This window comes from Nannobrachium achirus, assembly GCF_963921795.1.
Source record: "Nannobrachium achirus genome assembly, chromosome: 23".
Classification (NCBI taxonomy): Eukaryota; Metazoa; Chordata; class Actinopteri; order Myctophiformes; family Myctophidae; genus Nannobrachium; species Nannobrachium achirus.
Genome location: NC_137830.1, coordinates 37,329,297 through 37,347,777, shown reverse-complemented (window position 1 = coordinate 37,347,777; position 18,481 = coordinate 37,329,297). Strand labels below are relative to the sequence as shown.

The 18,481-nt window shown below is 43.0% G+C and overlaps 1 protein-coding gene across 1 annotated transcript in view; it reads right to left on the bottom strand.

Annotated features, from left to right (window-relative positions):
- Positions 1-18,481, bottom strand: part of LOC308309229 (kinesin-like protein KIF21A) — a 95,007-nt gene that overhangs the window by 24,026 nt on the left and 52,500 nt on the right. The window contains exons 9-20 of the mRNA XM_080754737.1: positions 18,049-18,241; positions 17,626-17,689; positions 11,660-11,866; positions 10,683-10,730; positions 7,732-7,777; positions 6,869-6,980; positions 6,350-6,538; positions 4,771-4,970; positions 3,878-3,985; positions 3,710-3,778; positions 1,597-1,742; positions 175-307 (exon numbers count right to left, since the gene is read on the bottom strand). Coding sequence (XP_080610863.1) covers positions 175-307; positions 1,597-1,742; positions 3,710-3,778; positions 3,878-3,985; positions 4,771-4,970; positions 6,350-6,538; positions 6,869-6,980; positions 7,732-7,777; positions 10,683-10,730; positions 11,660-11,866; positions 17,626-17,689; positions 18,049-18,241 — 1,515 coding nt within the window. The remainder of the gene's footprint in view (positions 1-174; positions 308-1,596; positions 1,743-3,709; positions 3,779-3,877; positions 3,986-4,770; positions 4,971-6,349; positions 6,539-6,868; positions 6,981-7,731; positions 7,778-10,682; positions 10,731-11,659; positions 11,867-17,625; positions 17,690-18,048; positions 18,242-18,481) is intronic.

Genomic DNA, 18,481 nt, shown 5'->3' with positions numbered 1-18,481 from the left:
AAAGTCTTCCTCCTAGTATAATCATAATACCTGATCATCATGTTTTAGGGGGGGAAAAAAATCACTAACTGAAACTGTATTGTGTGTTTACAAAACTAACTGAAACAAACTGAATTCATGAACAAAATGCCTGTCGTTTTCTTTCTTGATTTGTGGACACGTGGACATGTGTACCTTGAGTAATCTGTCCATGTCAGCCTCCATGTTGGAGAGCGTCATCCTCTGCATGATGATGTCACTGATGCGTCTCTCCAGGGACTGCCATTTGGCGCGGGCCGTCCTCGTGCCCACGGATCCCACAGACCTCCTGAGGGACAAGGACCACCAGCCCCGTTTTACTAGACGACTGCAGTGTCAAAAACAATCTTGAGAACTTCTGGCCTTCGCGGCCCGCCCATGTGACCACTTAACCCATTGAGACCGGGAACGCATCTTTTTGTTGCATTAGATTTTCACTACTTTATTTAACCATTATTTTATGCTTTAACTATTACAAAATAGCAGATATACAAGCTCACAGCGCGGCACTATTTACAAAATAGCAGATATACAAGCTCACAGCGCGGCACCAAGTGCTATTTTTGAAAAATCGTGAACATTTTTGCAAATCTTTAAACATATATCTTTTTAAAGCAAACTTTTGTTAATCTTTGCTTCTGGTGGGGTCCCTGGAATAAAATATTTTGAGATGGGGTCGGCGGTCAAATAAATATATGTCTAGGAGTTCTTGACATTAAAAAGATTGAGCACCACTGATCATCAGAAACACACGTTTTTCAGAAAAGCGTTAGGATTTAAAAGATATTTTTAGGTAACTTGGCAGCCGAATGGCAGTGGTTTTCTGCGTGCGTCTTCTACTCCACTTCATCTCAGAGGCAAATATTATACTCTTACTCCACAACAATTATTTGAAAACTTTGGAGACTTTTCAAAGTATTACAAAACATACATTAACCACTTCAGCCCTATATACATTTCGGCCATTTGAAAATAGCAGATTGATTGAGTGAGTGACGTGTTGTAAATACATTTTATACATAATGATACCTAGGGAAACGGGACATTCTGCATAACGAGCACTTTATACTTTTGGTATATATATTTTTTTTAAACATTATGTTTATTTAGTTTTTTTTGGACGAAAAAAACAGAACAACATTCACATGGCAATAAAAAGACTACTTACAGACAAGACATGAAAATAAAAAGAAAAGAATACAACACCGTACAGAAAACAAACAAAATACCTGACATTGACACAACACATAAAAATATTAAATAATTGTAATACAAAGAGCACATAACATTCACAGTGACACCCAGAGTTCCATGCCATACGGCCGGACAAATGACTGCAGAGAGGCTGCGGCTACCCTACTCCTGGTTCCTCCATTAAGTGAGAGAGATCATTGCCCTTGACATATTGAATAAAATACTTTTGGTAATTTGAGTACATTTTGATACTGATACTTTAGTATTTTAACTCAAGTCATTCCAGACTTTTACTTGTAACAGAGAATTTTTACATGGCACTATTGCCACTTTTACTTCAGTAAAACATGTAGTTATGTGTTCCACCGCTGGTTTAAATTGTACCTGGTTCCATTAGACGGGGCGGTTCCAGGGGTGTGTGGTCTTCCTGGTGTGGCTCGGTGTGAAGAGTCGGGCAGGGGTTCAGGTAAACTCACCTTCCTGGCCACCTTACCAGAGGCAGGTCTCACCTGCCGCCTCAGAGCTGTCACCTGCGACGCAAATTACACAAACAGGTGATTACTAATGCTGTGTTCAAACCTGGATAGTTCCAACGGCGCCATTACATACAAAGTGAATGCAAAGACGAGACGACGCGTGACCGGGCACATCGCGAACGGGCACAGCGCTAACCATACGAACGGGGCGGCGTGAACGGCGCGAACCGTCGCTTGGGTATCTTCGCCCCCATTTGGAAAAATCCAACTGAAGCGACCTTCGCTTCCCCCCGACTCCACCCATCACGTCCTGACAGCCAATCAGCGTTGATGTTGTCGGGAGACACGGAAACTAGCGATACTAGCAAGACAAGAAATAGCGTCAGGTTTGAAGACAGCATAACACTGTATGAGATCTGACACAAGCTAAGGGGCATACAGTACAAACCTAGGCTGATTTTAGTTTATTTTCCAGTCCAGCTAAGAAACTACAGCAGATTAAAAAAGATGTCAGGCTGGTAAACAACACAGCTGCAGCCAATCAAATCAATAATGGGTGTGTTAGTACGCCGAAAGGACGTTTCACATTTTTTATTGAGATTCGTTGAGATGTATCAAATGGCTCTTTTTGACTAAAAGATCTAAGTGAACTGCTAGTGAAACTTATTTCATGGGTTCTGCATTATGTTTCCAAACACTATGGCTTGGTTTCAGATAAGGACAGGCTCTCCGAACCTGCTCAGGAGGTGGTTCTAACCCTGAGTTCTGGCAACCCTTAACAAAGTAATCTTTTTATGGTGTACCTCCCCCTTCAGCAGTGGTTCTCATTATAATAGAAGGTCTCAGGTTATGGAAGATTCTGGGTTACCCTTCAAAGTAAAAAAGAACCTATATTTGCAATTTAGTAGAACATTTTGCCTGACAATTTGTGCCTGGGTCTAAACCATGCATTGATTAGTCAGTTAACCAAAGGCACACATAAATCCCTGCAAGGCCCAGCGTAGTCTTTTGGCAACATTTTTATTTTATAAAAAAAAATAGTTTAAATAATTAGTTTTCCTGTTCTTTTTTCACATTAACATCCCCATTGGATCCAATTGTTTAGTATTACAATGCCATTGGTCACGTATTTGCATATAAATACCCCCCACAGAGGCTGACATTCACATCCACCACAGAGGCTGACATTCCAGAGTTTGGACGAACAACATCTCACTTTTTCACTGAAGCTATTCCTCACAAAAACTTAAGTAAAATGCCTGTAATATTTTTTTTGTGTGATCATTAAAATGTCTAGAACATGTACATATGTTATTATTATTGTGAAAAATATCTCCAAAATGTTATTACATTAGAGCATGATTTATGGCTATAAAACCTTACAAAAACCTTTTTTTAACTCTTTCAGTGCCCAGAATTACCACTAGAGGGCGCCCAATGGCCATTTCCTTTGTGCATGAACAGGAACAGGATGAAGTTAGCTTGAAGTTAGCTATTGGCTACCAAGCATTTTAGAAGCCCTATTTTCGGCGATTTAGCCGTGATTAAACCTGGCACACCTCATGGATATGCATGGAACAGAGAAAATTAGCTCTAAAGATCCTGGATTGCATTGGAGTGGATGGCAAATATCGGCGGCGCGACGCTCTCGCGGGCCGTGTAAACAGATGACGGCCGGCGGCCCGGCTCGAAGATTTAGCCCGGTGCTTCGGTAAGGCCTCTGGATGTTTTTTTTTTTTTTTATAAAAAGCCGAACTAGTTCGGGATCGGCACCCCGAACGTTAATAAGGTCCAAATAAAGCCGAACTAGTTTGGGATCGGCACAATAAGAGTTAAAACATTACAATTTCCTCTGATTAGGACTCCTACAACAGTGACACCATCTGATTTTTATTTATTTATTTTTTTGGCAAGTAGAAATTAATTGGGGTCTTGCAGGGATAAGTGCTCAGAGTTAAATAGAAATCAGTGTTATAAACCTGTTACATAAGCTCAATCATTGTGAACTGTGCATGTCTCACCTCTTCATTCTTCCTACGCAGGACAAGTTCTTGTTGTCTCTTCTGGGCTTCTAGTTGCCTCAGCTGGTACTGTTAGTTAGGAGAAGAAGCCTTGTTAAAATAAACTGCTTGTGCAGCAGCACCCCCTTAAGTTAATTTAGTGACATTACTACTAGTACACCGTCTCACCTCGTTCTTGCGCTGGTCCTTCTTCAGAGTGGCGATCTCCCGATTCCTTCTGGTCTCTGTCACTCTGTTCTTCTCCTGCTGCTCTTTCATCTGACGCATCAAACCCACCTACACACACACACACACACACACACACACACACACACACACACACACACACACACACACACACACACACACACACACACACACACACACACACACACACACACACACACACACACGTACAGTATGTATTACTATACCTGTGAGGACGTACAAGTTTTACGAACATTATTTGTATTTTTTTTGGCATATTATATTTAACTGTAACCTAAAGCCGAAAAATAGCAGACCTACAAGCTCACAACGGGTCACACTGCGGCGTGTTGTGAGCTTGTAGATCTGCAGTTTTTTTGGAACAAGACACCAGACCAGCGCAAAACTAAGTATAAATCAGGCATACATCTAAACCCAATCCCTAGATCGAACCTCTAAATTCGTTTCCAACGAACATTTTTCAGTTTTAGTTGATGAAATCAACACTGGTGTACTGCAATGGTTCTCAACCTTTTCAGGACGCGACTCCCAAAATAATCACTGGGGAGCACTAAGAGTTGAGGCGTTACATTTTGTATAACATGGTTCTATTGTGAAAATAGCAGATCTACAGTACATGCTCACAACGCCTCGCAAGATCTGCTATTGTCACAATTTCTGCCTCTAATATTTGACAATTTGGTCAATGTTTAATTTGTCATTTTAGAGGTATTAAAAAATCCTTAAATTGTCACTTTAGGCAGGTGCATATACCCTCTATACACTGTTGAGTGAGAAAACAATGTTGCACATTAATCATCTGGGGACTCCCCAACATAATGACCCACAGATTGAGAACCTCCGGCGTACAGTACCTTGGTCTTCTTCATGTCGGACACGTCCTGCTGCAGCTTCTTCAGCTGCTTCTCGTACTGCGACTGGTTCTTCAGCAGGCGGGCGTGCTCCTTCTGGGCCGACTGCAGCTTCTGCAGCTCCCTGTTCATGGAGCTCAGCCTCTTCTCGTACTCCACCTTGACCTTCTTGGCCTTCTCCTCCGTGCAGGTCTCCACCGAGCCTGCAGGGAGCGAGGGAGGGGAAACAAGAATGTCACGCCATGTTTAAGTCCCGTCTCCATTATTGCATGCTCTTCGTCTGATCGCAATTATCTCAAACAAACTACTTTTTCCAAAGTAGTTAACTCTTTTACTGCTTCGGACGTTCCCGTTCGGCCCAATTTTGACCCAAGCGCGCTGCCAATACGGCTCGTTCTTTTTACCTTGTCTGATGACTGTAAGCTGATGAGGGGTCGCGCCGCCGTGTACAGTAAAAACATCTCCCGTAACGCTGCTCTCAAAAATCCACCGCACGTTAACAATAATGGAGTCCCAAATCGCTTCCTGGCTGTTTTCTGTGGATCTGATCTAGAAAATGCATTTCTATGCTCTGAATGGATAGCAAGCGGAGTGGCCGAATTCACATTAATTCTTTGCATAAGGCTGCCCTCTGCAGCCAGCTTGGCTAAAGTACACATATGAGCGTCCATTGTAAAAATAATTAGTTTGGAAATAATCAATAGATACATTTCTATAACATCGCAAAGGTAAGCTGCTTTTTGCTGGCACCAGCCCCAATAAATAAATAATAAATCTGGCAGTAGAACTGTTAATATAACATAAAAATCACGATAACCACTTTATCCATTCATACGTTGGCTATTCAGAAAAAAGCAGATCTACAAACTCACTGCCAACTTTTTTTTTTCAAATGTTAGCTCCATCCTGGTGTGTTGTACTTCTTCTTTTTGGTTTAACTGTATTTATGTTTTTTATAAAAGTGCAATCTACAATAAAGACAACTTTGAATCACAGTCCCACAGGAAAAAGAATGTGATAATCCGGATATGTGCCTGCTTCCCGCCTTTATCTCCGCATTTTGTCAAACCAGGGTATTTTCAATCACCCCTAACTAGTGAACGCATGGGCCCATTTCACGAAGCACAAAGACTGTGTCTGTGATCGATCGAACAATAGAATAATATTCTGTGACTACTTGAAAAGCTAAGAAAAAACGAAAAATAGCTGGCAACGAGGCTATTTTGGGTAAATATTCTTGGCAGTGAATGAGTTGAGATGTGGGCTTTCCACGCGGGAGACCAGTGGTTGGAATCCCAGGGCGTTACATACTGTATATCGTCGTTGTCGGGTGGAAACCTTGTACTGTATGTCCAAAACCGTTTGTTTTGTATTTATCATTTTTAAAACGATTTAAACTAGTGAAAACAGACGATCTACAAGCACACAGAGGCGCTGTGTGCTTGTACATCAGCTGTTTTCACTACTTTTGTGCGAGGGCCTTGTGTGATGAAGCAGTGTTTTACTTTGCAAAAAATCTACAAATTTGAAACTTGGAGATACGAGGTTTCTGGCCGACAGTGACGACAGACTGGGCTCTTACCCATGTTGTGCAGCACCTTGTCCCTCTCCAGCTGGGTGTCTCTGATCTTGCTCTGCAGCATCATGAGCTTCTGCTCGTACTGCTGCTTGAGGGTGTGCAGCCGCCGCTGGCTGTTCTCCAGCTCGTCGATCAGCTTCTGCTTGATGGCGATCTCACACGTGATGTTGGCCAGGTCCGCCTGGAAGTTCTCTGTTCGCACACGTGCACGCACACAAGTGTTATGATACATTTATTACATCCAAATGTGGGTAAAAAGAATAATAATAATAATCTTCTAGAACTCGACCAATGGCACACATCTAAAGTTCTCCTCAGAATGGGGATGCGATGGTTCAAGTTGTTCATTTAAAATAATGATCCTATCACACAAAGATCTGGCGGACCCCCTGAAGTAACTCTGAGGACCCCCTAGTTGAAGACCCCTGCCTTAGGAACTGCTTGCTGTGTAGCTTGTACTCTGTAATTTCCCCACGAACTTCATTAATAAGTGATGAGGCAGACAGTGTACTGTACTCTTACCTTTCTCATCCAACTCCTCAGATTCAGAGTCGCCCGAGCTCTCGTCTCCTTCCATGTCAAAGTCCTCTTCGTCCACTTCCACCTCCTCTACCTCCTCCTGTTCACTGGCCTCCTGCTTCACACGCACACACGCACGCACACACACACACACACACACACACACACACACACACACACACACACACACACACACACACACACACACACACACACACACACACACACACACACACACACACACACGGAAGCAAGTGAGTAGTGGTGGTTTAAGTAACCATAAAAGATGTTTTGTAGATTTTTAAAAAGCTCTGTGGATGGATTATATATATTTGATATTATTCATTTTCATAAAATATGAATGTGATGTACATAATTATGGAAGATTGCTGATGATATGTACCACTTAAATAGAAGACACGTGAAAAGCCAATTTTGTTCAAATATTAGGTAACACATGATATGGTGACACAGAGATGACCACCTTTCTCTCATTCTGCTACTGTGCAAAATTAAAACAACAACTGAAAACACAACAAATCAGGTAACTTAGTAACTAATGATTCACAAAACAAAGACAAGGCCCTAACACCACAAAAATAACATCATCGCTGTCAGGGCGAAAGCTCATACTGTATGTCTAAAACTCTTACTTTTTAGGATTCAAATTAAAAAACATATCAAAAGGAGCTGATCCAGAAGCTGAAACCATGCATTTCGAGCTTGTAGATCTGCCACTTTTGTTGCTTTTATTTGATGCTGTATGATCAAATAGGAGCATTAATTAAAAAAAGAAAAAAAAAGAAAAAAAGAAATCCAGTAAAAATATGAAATATATTAGAATTAGATGACACTAATGAACCTACCCCGTCAGCTTCCTGTTCGTTGTCAGGTACTTCCTCTTTGGGAACACTGAGGGTAAGAGAAACGGTGTTAGCCTGGAAGCTACGCTGCAGCGGCACGGCCTGGTCAATGCTTAAATTATACTCCATGGCATGACGGTGTCATTACCACAATGCTTCATTCAGCGACAATCTGCCTGCTTTTGTTGCTAAAACTGGGTGGAAACCATTCTTCTCATTTCTTTAGGACGGCCCTTCACAATTTGGTCTCTAAAAAGCGGTGGGTGTAGGTTTATTAACGGCCCTTCTTGCTGATGTTCTAGTAACTACTTTGGATTTAAAAGTCCCAAGACACACTCTGTAGGCAGAGATCTCAGATCGTTTGTCAATGCAAGACTAACAAAAAAATAACTGATCTACAAACTAGTGTATAAAATCAGGCATCAAAATAGCAACCTTTTGCATGAAACTTAAAATGGGACTAAACCCCAGGAAGGCACATTTTGGACGTTTGCTGCCATCTAAAGGGCCAGGCAGAGCTTGACACAGTGCGATGTAGAGATCAAAGTTCCAGCTAATCAGATTAGTCACTGGTGTCTTAGGTGTGCCAACTGCCAATGTGATCACGCTGGATTACCAAATGAGTATCGTCAATGCTTGCTCATTGGTACACCTAAATCGAACACACCCATAGTTGCAGCTGTGTTGCTTACAACTGTTTCCCAAGTTCAGCCTTGCCCTTTAGATGATTTTTAACCTTTTAGGTGGCAACAAATTCACAACCGGCTAAAAAGAAAATAAATTGGCCTCGGGTTGAGTTCCCTTTTAAAGTAAAACTAAACTTTGGTCGATATTTGGGTTGTGTACTTACTTTGCCATGATGTAATTCCAAATATTAACAAGATATTTCAATAGTGTAGTTGCTCCATATTGATTAGTAATTTATATTCCCACCAGCCTGCTCATTGAGAGCAGTTAGAGGTTCAGTGTCTTGCTCAACATTAACACGGTAAACCCTTCTGTGTCCCAGACGGCTGCTCTACCTCTGAGCCACCAAGGAAGGAGGTTACATCATGGCAAGTTAACAACAAAACTCAAACCTCTACCAAAGTGTTGTTTTGATTCAAGGGATTCAATTAGTGATTGATTACAGTCACTGTCACTGAGGAGAAGCGGTTAGTGAATCATTTTGTTGTGATCATCACACAGGGACAAAACATCTATTGGCAGACAAACGCAGTAGCAGTGGCTTACCGGCTGCAAGGCTGCAAGGCAGTTCACAGTACAGGCAGCTGCTGGACTCTATAATTAATTCCTTAACGAGGTCTTAACCATAATGAGTAAAATCTGAACTCTACCACTGAGTGTACAGATCAATGTAAAGGTTTTGTTGTAGATCACTATAGTCTGATAGTCCCTGTCTCTCCAGCTCTTTATTGCGACCAAAGGTCGCAGTTTACCATGAGAAATGTCACAGCTTGTCCGTGTCCGTGTAGACATACGTGTAGACTTGTGTGTACACATTTTTACAGTCTATGGGTTGGTTCCCTTGACACATCACTGTGACATCACAGGTGATATCACAGGTGACATCACCTATGCAAAAATACCTTTTATGCCCATACTGTATATGTAGATCCCTGTTGTCGATATATATATCACTGGTGGTCAGATGGCCAAGACATGGCCCATATCTGTGTGGCTGGTATAGGGATCTCCATGTATGGGCATAAAATATATTGTATTTTGTGATGTCATGGGAACCACTCTAACAGAACCCCTTTTATGCCCATACAGTATATGGAGATCCCTGATGTCATCAATATTAAGCCCATATCTAACAGGACTTCATATGGGAATGCCCATATATGGAGGAAAACAGCCCATATCTGTGCGGCTGGTTCAGACAGGGATCTCCATGTATGGGCATAAAAGGGATGCACTATAAACAGTACATAACTGGTCCGATATACATCACTGGCCAGATGGCCAAGAATTGGCGCGACCTCGCCCTTTAAGGCGAGGTCGCATGTCGCCCTGAGGCGTCTTACTAGTAAACAGAAAATACATTTTCAGGGAGGTGACAACATTTCAGCCAATCAGGAGAGAGGGCACGTTCATCAGCTTAAATGTTAGTGTTCCAGTTCCAGTTTTGTCTGCTCATTTCCTTGTGCCATCACTTCCAATCACAGAGAAGGAGATGGAATGAGAAAGGAAAAGTTTTTTAGTAGAAGGAGTGGTTATAAAGTAGTCGGTTAAAAGTTCTTGGGCTTTCCTCCCAAAAGGACCTGTAGGGTTCCAATGTATGCTGTTAGATGCTGGGAAAGATTGGGATAAGGACAGAGTGGGTCAGACTTGGGGTCAATTATTCAACTGAGGTCCCTTCTTCGTTCATTTGTGCATTCACTTCAGGTCTTTTTTCCGAATGCACCGCAGAGGGGGGGGATGTACATTAGGGATGGGACGATACGCGATATTATTGTTTATCGTGGTAAAAAACACTCACGATAATCGTATCGTGGAGATTTAATTTATCGTGATATCGTCCACTGTCATGCACTGGGATCAATTCACCTTTTATTTGCCATGCTGCATATCTGGTACCACTTAAACCCTCTATAATTGGTAAAAGGTACTTATAATATACGTACGTACTTGATACAAGTCTTTTTTTCACTCTATCAAATGTCTCAAATGGCTCGTAGATCGGCTATTTTTTGGCAAATGTTCGGCCCCAGGATAATGGATTTTGATTATTGTGATAATATCGTAAATCGCGATTTATTTTGTCACAATAATCGTGATATGACATTTTCATATCGTCCCATCCCTAATGTACATACAGTAGGGAGCAAGCTGTTAGTTTCCCCAAATCATTCCAATAAAAGATGTCATGGAAAATGTGTCTGATTATTATAATTAATTCAGAATGAACGATAATATTAGACCCTTGTCCTCATGGGGCGTTAGCAAACCTGGCGGGTTCAAACTCTCCCTGGTGATTCCGTTCATAGCGCCTCAGTCTTCAGAGAGAGAGAGGGAGAGAGAGAGAGAGAGAGGGAGAGAGAGAGTGAGGGGATGGCGGGACAGAGGTGGATAGGCAGCAACAGCAGGAGCAGGTGAGGGTGTTTACAACAGTGGTTCTCAAAGTGGGGCCCGGGGACCACCAGGGGTCCTTGGGGGGGAGGGGATACCAGGGGGTCCCCTGCAAAATTAGTTTATACAGTATCACAATAATTTTGCTATGAGCTTGTAGGTCTACTGTATAAAAAAAATGTTTTGCAAATCTTTTAATGTATGTATATATTTCTTTTTACATTTTTAACTAAAATCTTTGCTTCTGGAGGTCCCTGGCACAATTTTCTTTGCACGACAATGTTTGAGAATAACAGATTTCCTAAACAGCAGCCACAGAGGCAGATGAGCATAGAGGCTGTTGCATCATTACAGCACTGGGCTGTAAAGTCTGAAAAGTCTTCCGAGATTGGAACAGAGAAGATTTGTTTGACATCCGGAAGGAAATTAAGTGTGAAATCATACACATTTTGAATGTAGGAAAACCCATGAAAATCGTGACCCATGAAACTCGGTCCGTGACGCACAAATGGGTCCCGACCCACAAACCGATCAGCCAAGGTTGATACAGCGCGCGGGTCGGACTCACTCTAGTACCCAGGATATCGTCACTGTCAAGCAGAAACCTTGTATCTCAAAATTTGTATGTCTTTCTGTAAATTAAAGCTTTGCTTCATCATACAAAAGTGTTGCACAAAAGTAGTGAAAATAGCAGGTCTACAAGCACACAACGCCTCGCGATGCGAGGCGTTGTGTGCTTGTAGATCGGCTATTTTCCACTACTTTAAATCATTTTTAAAAACGATAAATACAAACGGTTTTGGACATACCGTACAAGGTTTCCACCCGACAACGACGACGTACGAGTGGAACATACCTGCGTTTCTTCTTCTTCTCCTTCTTCTTGAGTTTCTCCAGGTCCTTCTTGGCCATCTCGATGACATCGCTGGCCTCCTTCTCGGGGGCGAGGAGGGCGGGGGAGAAGGAGGCGGGGCCTCGATACAGAGAGCTCTGCGAGGTGGAGGCGCGAGACAGGCTTCTCCTGAGGTGCTCGTTGACCGCCTCGCTCTCCAGCAGCTTGGCCCTGAAACACACACACGCACGCACACACACACACACACACACACGGACACACACACACACACACACACACACACACACACACACACACACACACAGTTTTAACGCTTAGTTTACGCCACTGGTTCTCAAACCTTTTCCTTTTAAGGCCGCTGACTACCAGCTGTGCGAGGGACCCATATACAGTAGGAGAGAATCAAGAAATGTACTAATTATTCAAACTTTCTTTTTGTTTTGTCCCCCCCCCCCCCAAAATAGCTGATCTACAAGCTGACAGTGATTTTTGAATAGATATAGTTAAAGTGGTTAAACTGTTTGTGATGCTATATTAGGTAATTTAGCTGGGAGGCCCCTGGAAACCCGCCAAGGATGCCTGGGGGTCCCCGGACCCCACTTTGAGAACCACTGCAAACACCCAAAAACACCTAGCACTGCTCTCAGACACAAAACTTATTTTGGATAGGATGTTGTCCACAATTCCATGCTGTATTGATGTTGGTACCATAAGAGAGATAACAGGCAAACCTTGATCAAAATAACAATCCTTCTACAATCTCTAATTGTGTAGACTTCTTGTAAATGAAGTAATTCTGATATTCCTAAATATAAGAATAATTCTGTGAGTGTGACACAGTGAGATTGTTCTGATTCTCAGGGTTGTTGTTGGGGGTTGTGTCTTCATTTTGGTAATCTTTTCCAGTGGTGGAAAAAGTACTCACATATCAATACTGCAATGTAGATGTACTCTGTTACAAGTAAAAGTCCAGAATTCAAAATGTACTTGAATAAAAGTATTAGGCGCAGGAAGAATGACGTAGCGAGTTCAGGGGGGAGATCTAAGAGGTTGGCGGCGCGCCCCCAGGTGGGCGGAGTATTATATTCCGCCCCCCACTCAGAGTATATCTAGGGTACTAACCAGTGCTTCAGTTGCTAAACTCAGCGCTGCAGGACACACACAGGTGCCACACCTGTTGCTGCTGGAAACTGTGCTGCTGGAAACTGTGCTGCTGCCCATGCACCGCTCCGAGAGGGTGCCTAACTTGGCTGAGTATTTCTGGCTGTTTCTGCTATTGCTTATTTCATGTTCTTACTTCTTAGCTGCCAAACTAACTTAGTTAAGAAGCTGTGTTCTGGCCAGGTTGTATGGGAAGGTTGAGGTTGTTATTCTGGTAATCACTGAATGCTAGAAGTTGTGTTCTTGGCCAAGTTGCATGGGTAGTTTTGAGATTGTTATTCGGGTAATCGCTGATTCTAAAGTTTCAAGGTCCATATTGTCTTGCTAAAGTTGCTGGTGCCCCAGCTGAATTCTGTACTTCAGTCATGTTGCAAAGCTAATCTAAAGGGGCTACGGGCTTGCTAACATGGCTAAATGTATACTCAGGATCATAGAAAGTGGGCTGTGGCTACGGGCTAAATGCTAACTTATTTGTGCCCCGGTGGGCCTTTACTGGGCTACCATGAGTTAAGGTAATCTCAGTCGTTGGGTTTGTCGATGATAGCCACAGTGTTTTTGCGACTGCGCGGGCCGTATCGGCTAGCATGGAGCAACAGGTTCAATGTATAGTCAGCCAGGAGCTAGCCGGTGGCTATTGCTAGCCGGCTACTCCGGTAAAGATGCTGTTAGCTGGTAAAACAACGTGCTAGCCATGTCAAGGCGCTCGCGATAACGTGGCCCCGTAGCAAGTATGAAACACGCCAGGAGGATTCAGTTTGTAGGCTGTTGTAGGTATCGGCAGCATTCACCTAGCATCCGAGCTAGCCGAGTTCATGTCAAGCGGTGGTTTACGGCATGACGTCGTCAGCGCATACTAAACGCTGGGGATGGGATATGTAGTTCGCTAGCATGTCAAGCCCAGCCGGATTCCGTGCTACAGTCTAATGTGGCAGTCGTTTGTTGCTAATGCTAATTTAAGGTGCTTATGGGTTTCGCTAACGTTGCTAAAGATTAGCGGCTGTCCAGGCTGGGTTCAAGGCAAGGATTATGGCATAAATGTTGGGTTCGTTGTTGTGGTAAACACGGCCGAGGTCTACTTCTAACTACTGCTTCATCAAGGTAATGGTGCTCTTTCCAGCTGAGTTTGCATACTACAGATCGAGACGGGAGCAGTTGCGGCTCCTGGCTAACGCTAAAATAACTTCTTTGTGCTTGGCTTGCTTGCGACCGTTCGCTAAGGTTAACTCAGTTGCTTGTGCTTATCGGGAACAGTGGTGTATCTGTCGGGATCAGTGGCGTATTGGTGTATTTTGTCAGCCGTATATGCTACTGTTGGGCAGCGTTCCTTCCTTGCAGTCAGCCAGGGGCTAGCTTTGCTTGTTGTTAGCCGGCTAGCTTTAACTAATGTAAGGATAGCTGCTAGTTGGTAAAACAGCTTGCTAGCCATGTTCTAGGCGCAAGTATGGCCCCGTCTGAAAACGTTGCTCTATAAACAGCTGCTGCTTATGAGGTGCTAGTTGCTATCAGAGCAGTATAATCAGAGAGTGGTGTCACCGCGGGGTCAGAAACAGCGCTGGTCACGTGGTTCATTGTCACTTTACACCTCATAGACTTCAATGCATTTTGTAAACTTCCGGTTCGCCGTTTGTCACTATACGCCAATAGATGTGTGCGTAGAAGACCTGGCCCCATGAAGTGAACGGGAGTGACGCAACTCTCCATTCTAGGGCTCTGGTTGCTATACCTTAGCAGCTTCTAAATGGTTCCTGTCGCTTGTATGTCTGCGCGGGCTCCTGGAAGGAGGAAAACCCGCAAGCTAATGGGTGCCACAGTTTACGTGCAAACAATGTTTTGCGTCCGCTAACGCTAGGCGTGCTGTCTGTCTTGACGTCACCAGTTGACTCGCTAGTGCATGCAGGGAATCGTAGTCTTCTCTAAATGCTTGGTAGCTCCACTCAACCTGCGGCGGCGTGCTAGCATAACTGCTAATAATTACAGCTAAGGCTGATGCTTGTAAAAATGCTGTATCATGGTTTCTTTCAGCTCATGCTAAAGCTAATACTTGTTGGTTGCTAACATTCTGTCTATTATTTCAGCAAGTTATTGTTTCTACTGCATGTCAAGCTGTTACCAGGGTGTTGAGTGTTTCTGCTAACATGTTGTCATTACTGCTCCAGTATGGCAGCTCCAGGCTAAAGTGGCACAGGCTCAGCTAAATCACTTTTCTTAACAGCGTCTCGCTGCGGCGGCTATAAGGGCGCGGCTAACACCAGGTCTATGTTGTATTTTTCAGGTTCTTAACCCTAACATTATGTTTATTTTTCACACACCTTGCAAAAGCAAGGTGTGTTGGGAAGGGGGAGAGTTTAATAAATGTATAGGTTGCTGCATAATTCAGGTAATTAAAGGTGCTGTATTCTGAGTATGGGGGCATAGTAAATGTACGCTATAGTGTCAGTTTAGTTATTTCGCGCTTCTGGTCACAGCAGTGTCCAAGCTGTTAGGTCCGCGGAAACAAATCATCCTCACCGGTGATTAGGAGTCTATGGATTCTAAGCGTTGCGTGTGTTGGGGGGGGACCCGCGTGGGTCCTTCCTTTTAGAATCCATAAGCCACTCTTAGGTTCCGCTTGTAGTATAGATTATGCTGCATTATCCATGCGTGCTGCTCATATTATTATGCTGCCTGCGGCTCATGTCCTTATATGCTGCTGTAATTGTTTAGGATTGATCATGGATTCGGAAGCATTGCGTGTTTTGGGGGTTAGGACGCCGTCCTGGCAGGACGCCGTCCTTCCTTCTTTGGGGGTCTCGGATCATGTGACGCGGAGAGCTTCAGTCACATATAGATGATTATAGCTTAATCATTTATCGTGGACGCGGCACATGATCCGTTAGCCGAATCCATCTTGATGCTCCACATGTAGTCTGGTTATGCTACATATTCATGCTGCTGCTTAGGCTATAGGATGCTGCTGCTTAGGCTATAGGATGCTACCGTATTGCTATATATATATTGCTCATATGTCTCTGCTGCCTGCTATATTGTATGCTTCCATTCTTGTCAATAAAGTCCATTCAACCTTAATGATTTGCCCCCTGAAATTAGGCGCAGGAAGAATGACGTAGCGAGTTCAGGGGGGAGATCTAAGAGGTTGGCGGCGCGCCCCCAGGTGGGCGGAGTATTATATTCCGCCCCCCACTCAGAGTATATCTAGGGTACTAACCCTACAGTGCTTCAGTTGCTAAACTCAGCGCCCCACCTCCTTCCCCAACTCCACCTCAGGATTAGGCTATCCCCTTGCTGGGGGTCTCGGATCATGTGACGCGGAGAGCTTCAGTCACGTATAGATGATTATAGCTTAATCATTTATCGTGGACGCGGCACATGATCCGTTAGCCGAATCCATCGCCAATCTTGATGCTCCACATGTAGTCTGGTTATGCTACATATTCATGCTGCTGCTTAGGCTATAGGATGCTGCTGCTTAGGCTATAGGATGCTACCGTATTGCTATATATATATTGCTCATATGTCTCTGCTGCCTGCTATATTGTATGCTTCCATTCTTGTCAATAAAGTCCATTCAACCTTAATGATTTGCCCCCTGAAATGGAACTATTGGCATCAAAAAGTATTTAAAGGGGTTATGCCACCTTAAGGGTTACTGTCACCTTAAGAAATTATATTAAAAACAAGTTAATATTTGTTTGATGTCATTGTGGGAATGCACGATAAGCCAATCAAATTAATTAATTGACTGTTACTTACTGTATGTCTGCACAATGTACATTTTCTTCCCATCGCCCGCAGGCTCGCTCTCACAGTCACAGCCCTCACAACTTCTCTGCTCCCACAGGGCTAGCTAGCTGGGCTAGCACTAAAGCTAACCAGCTAAAGACACACATTTATATATAAATCTGTGGCTATAAAAATTATATTTCCGGTGGTTACTGGTTGTTACTTCCCCATTGTTCATGGGAATATGCTTGTTTATGTTTTATTAATTGAAATGGAAAACACGATGTTTTCACTGAGTTGGGCAGCTGCGCTCGAACTCATCCTCGAACTGCGTGCGGCTGGCCAGTATAGATGTGACGTTCGCGAACGAATCAAGTCTTTTGAACGGCTCTTTGAAATGAACGATATGATTCGGTTCACAGTAGGGAGCCGTTCCTTTCTAATGAACAGTGGTGGGAAAAGTACTCAATTTCAGAGATCCAGCTCACTTCAAATAGCCATAAATCCCATATCTGCTGACCAGGCTGTTTCCTGTCTGTCTCTCTACTCCTCCGAGTGGAGGGGGCTGCGCTACGGGGGATGGGATCATTTGATTCAGAGATTTCAGACCGTTTTAAAAAAGACCACGTGACCTACTGTATCATACTATTATAATTTCGGGGCGTGGCAGGACCCCTTTAAGTACCAAAAGTAAAAGTACAAAATGTTTGAAAATAGCAGATCTACAAGCTCACAACGTGTCGCGATGCGACGAGTTGTGAGCTTGTAGATCGGCTATTTTCAAATAGACATGGTATAAAATAAGGCTAAAGTGGTTCATGTATGTTTTATAGTATTATAATTTATATCTGCAAAGTAACTAGTAACTAAAGTTTTCAAATACATTTGTGGAGTAAAAGTACAATATTTGGATCCGAGGTGTAATGGAGTAGAAGTAAAAGTATTGAATATTGGAATTACTCAAGTAACTCAAAAGTGTACTTAAGTACAGTACTTAAGTACATGTACTTTATTACTTTACACCACTGATCTTTTCTGACATCAATACATGATCGCCAAACAAATGATCAAACAAAAACAATCCTTACCTGAGCTCTTCGATTTCTTTGATGTAATTCTGAATCATGTTGCCAATCTCTTCGTTACCTTCACCTGAGAAGCAGAGTGAGAACAAAGTGAAAAACTTCTGGGAACCCAGATTACCATAATTATAACATTAGCACACATCGTAATTACAATCGTTTCTGTTGGGTGGGAACATTGTATCTATTTCTTTTCAAAAGAAATAGTGAAAGTAGAGGATCTACAAGCTCACAGTGCGTCACATCGCTACATGTTGTGAGCTTGTTGATCGGCTATTTTCGTACCTCTAGCAACTGAGGAAAGGAAATGGAAAGGAAAACTGTAAAACAAAAAAAGTAAACAAAAAAGTAAATAAAAAAATACAAAAAAAGTAAATAAAAGAGAAAAAGAATAAAAAAACTAAACAAAAGAAAAGGATCCAGCAGTACCTGTCTTGGCCAGCAGGGTGCTGTTGGCCTGGTCGCTGAGCAGCTGTGTGAGCCTGGCTCTCTGGCTGTCGATGGTGGTCTGCATGGCCTTCAGCCTGACCCTGAGGTTGTTGTTCTCCGTCTGCAGCATGGAGTTCTCCTGGACCAGGTCGTTGATGCCCTCCAGGCCGTCCTCCCCCACCGTGCGCTTACCCTGAGGAGGGTTCCCAAGGGGAGTCAGCCACAATGACTGACCACTACAATTACACTGTTCGTTTTGACAGCACATTTTGATTCGGATTTTAGTCTTTTGAATAAGATTTCATTTAGTTTTAGTCATATTGTACTAGTCATCTGACATGTTTAGGTTTTAGTCTAGTTTTAGTATCATAAGATTTGAATCAACTAAATCTACAGTTGATTTTGTCTAAAAAAAAATATTTTGTCAGGCCTT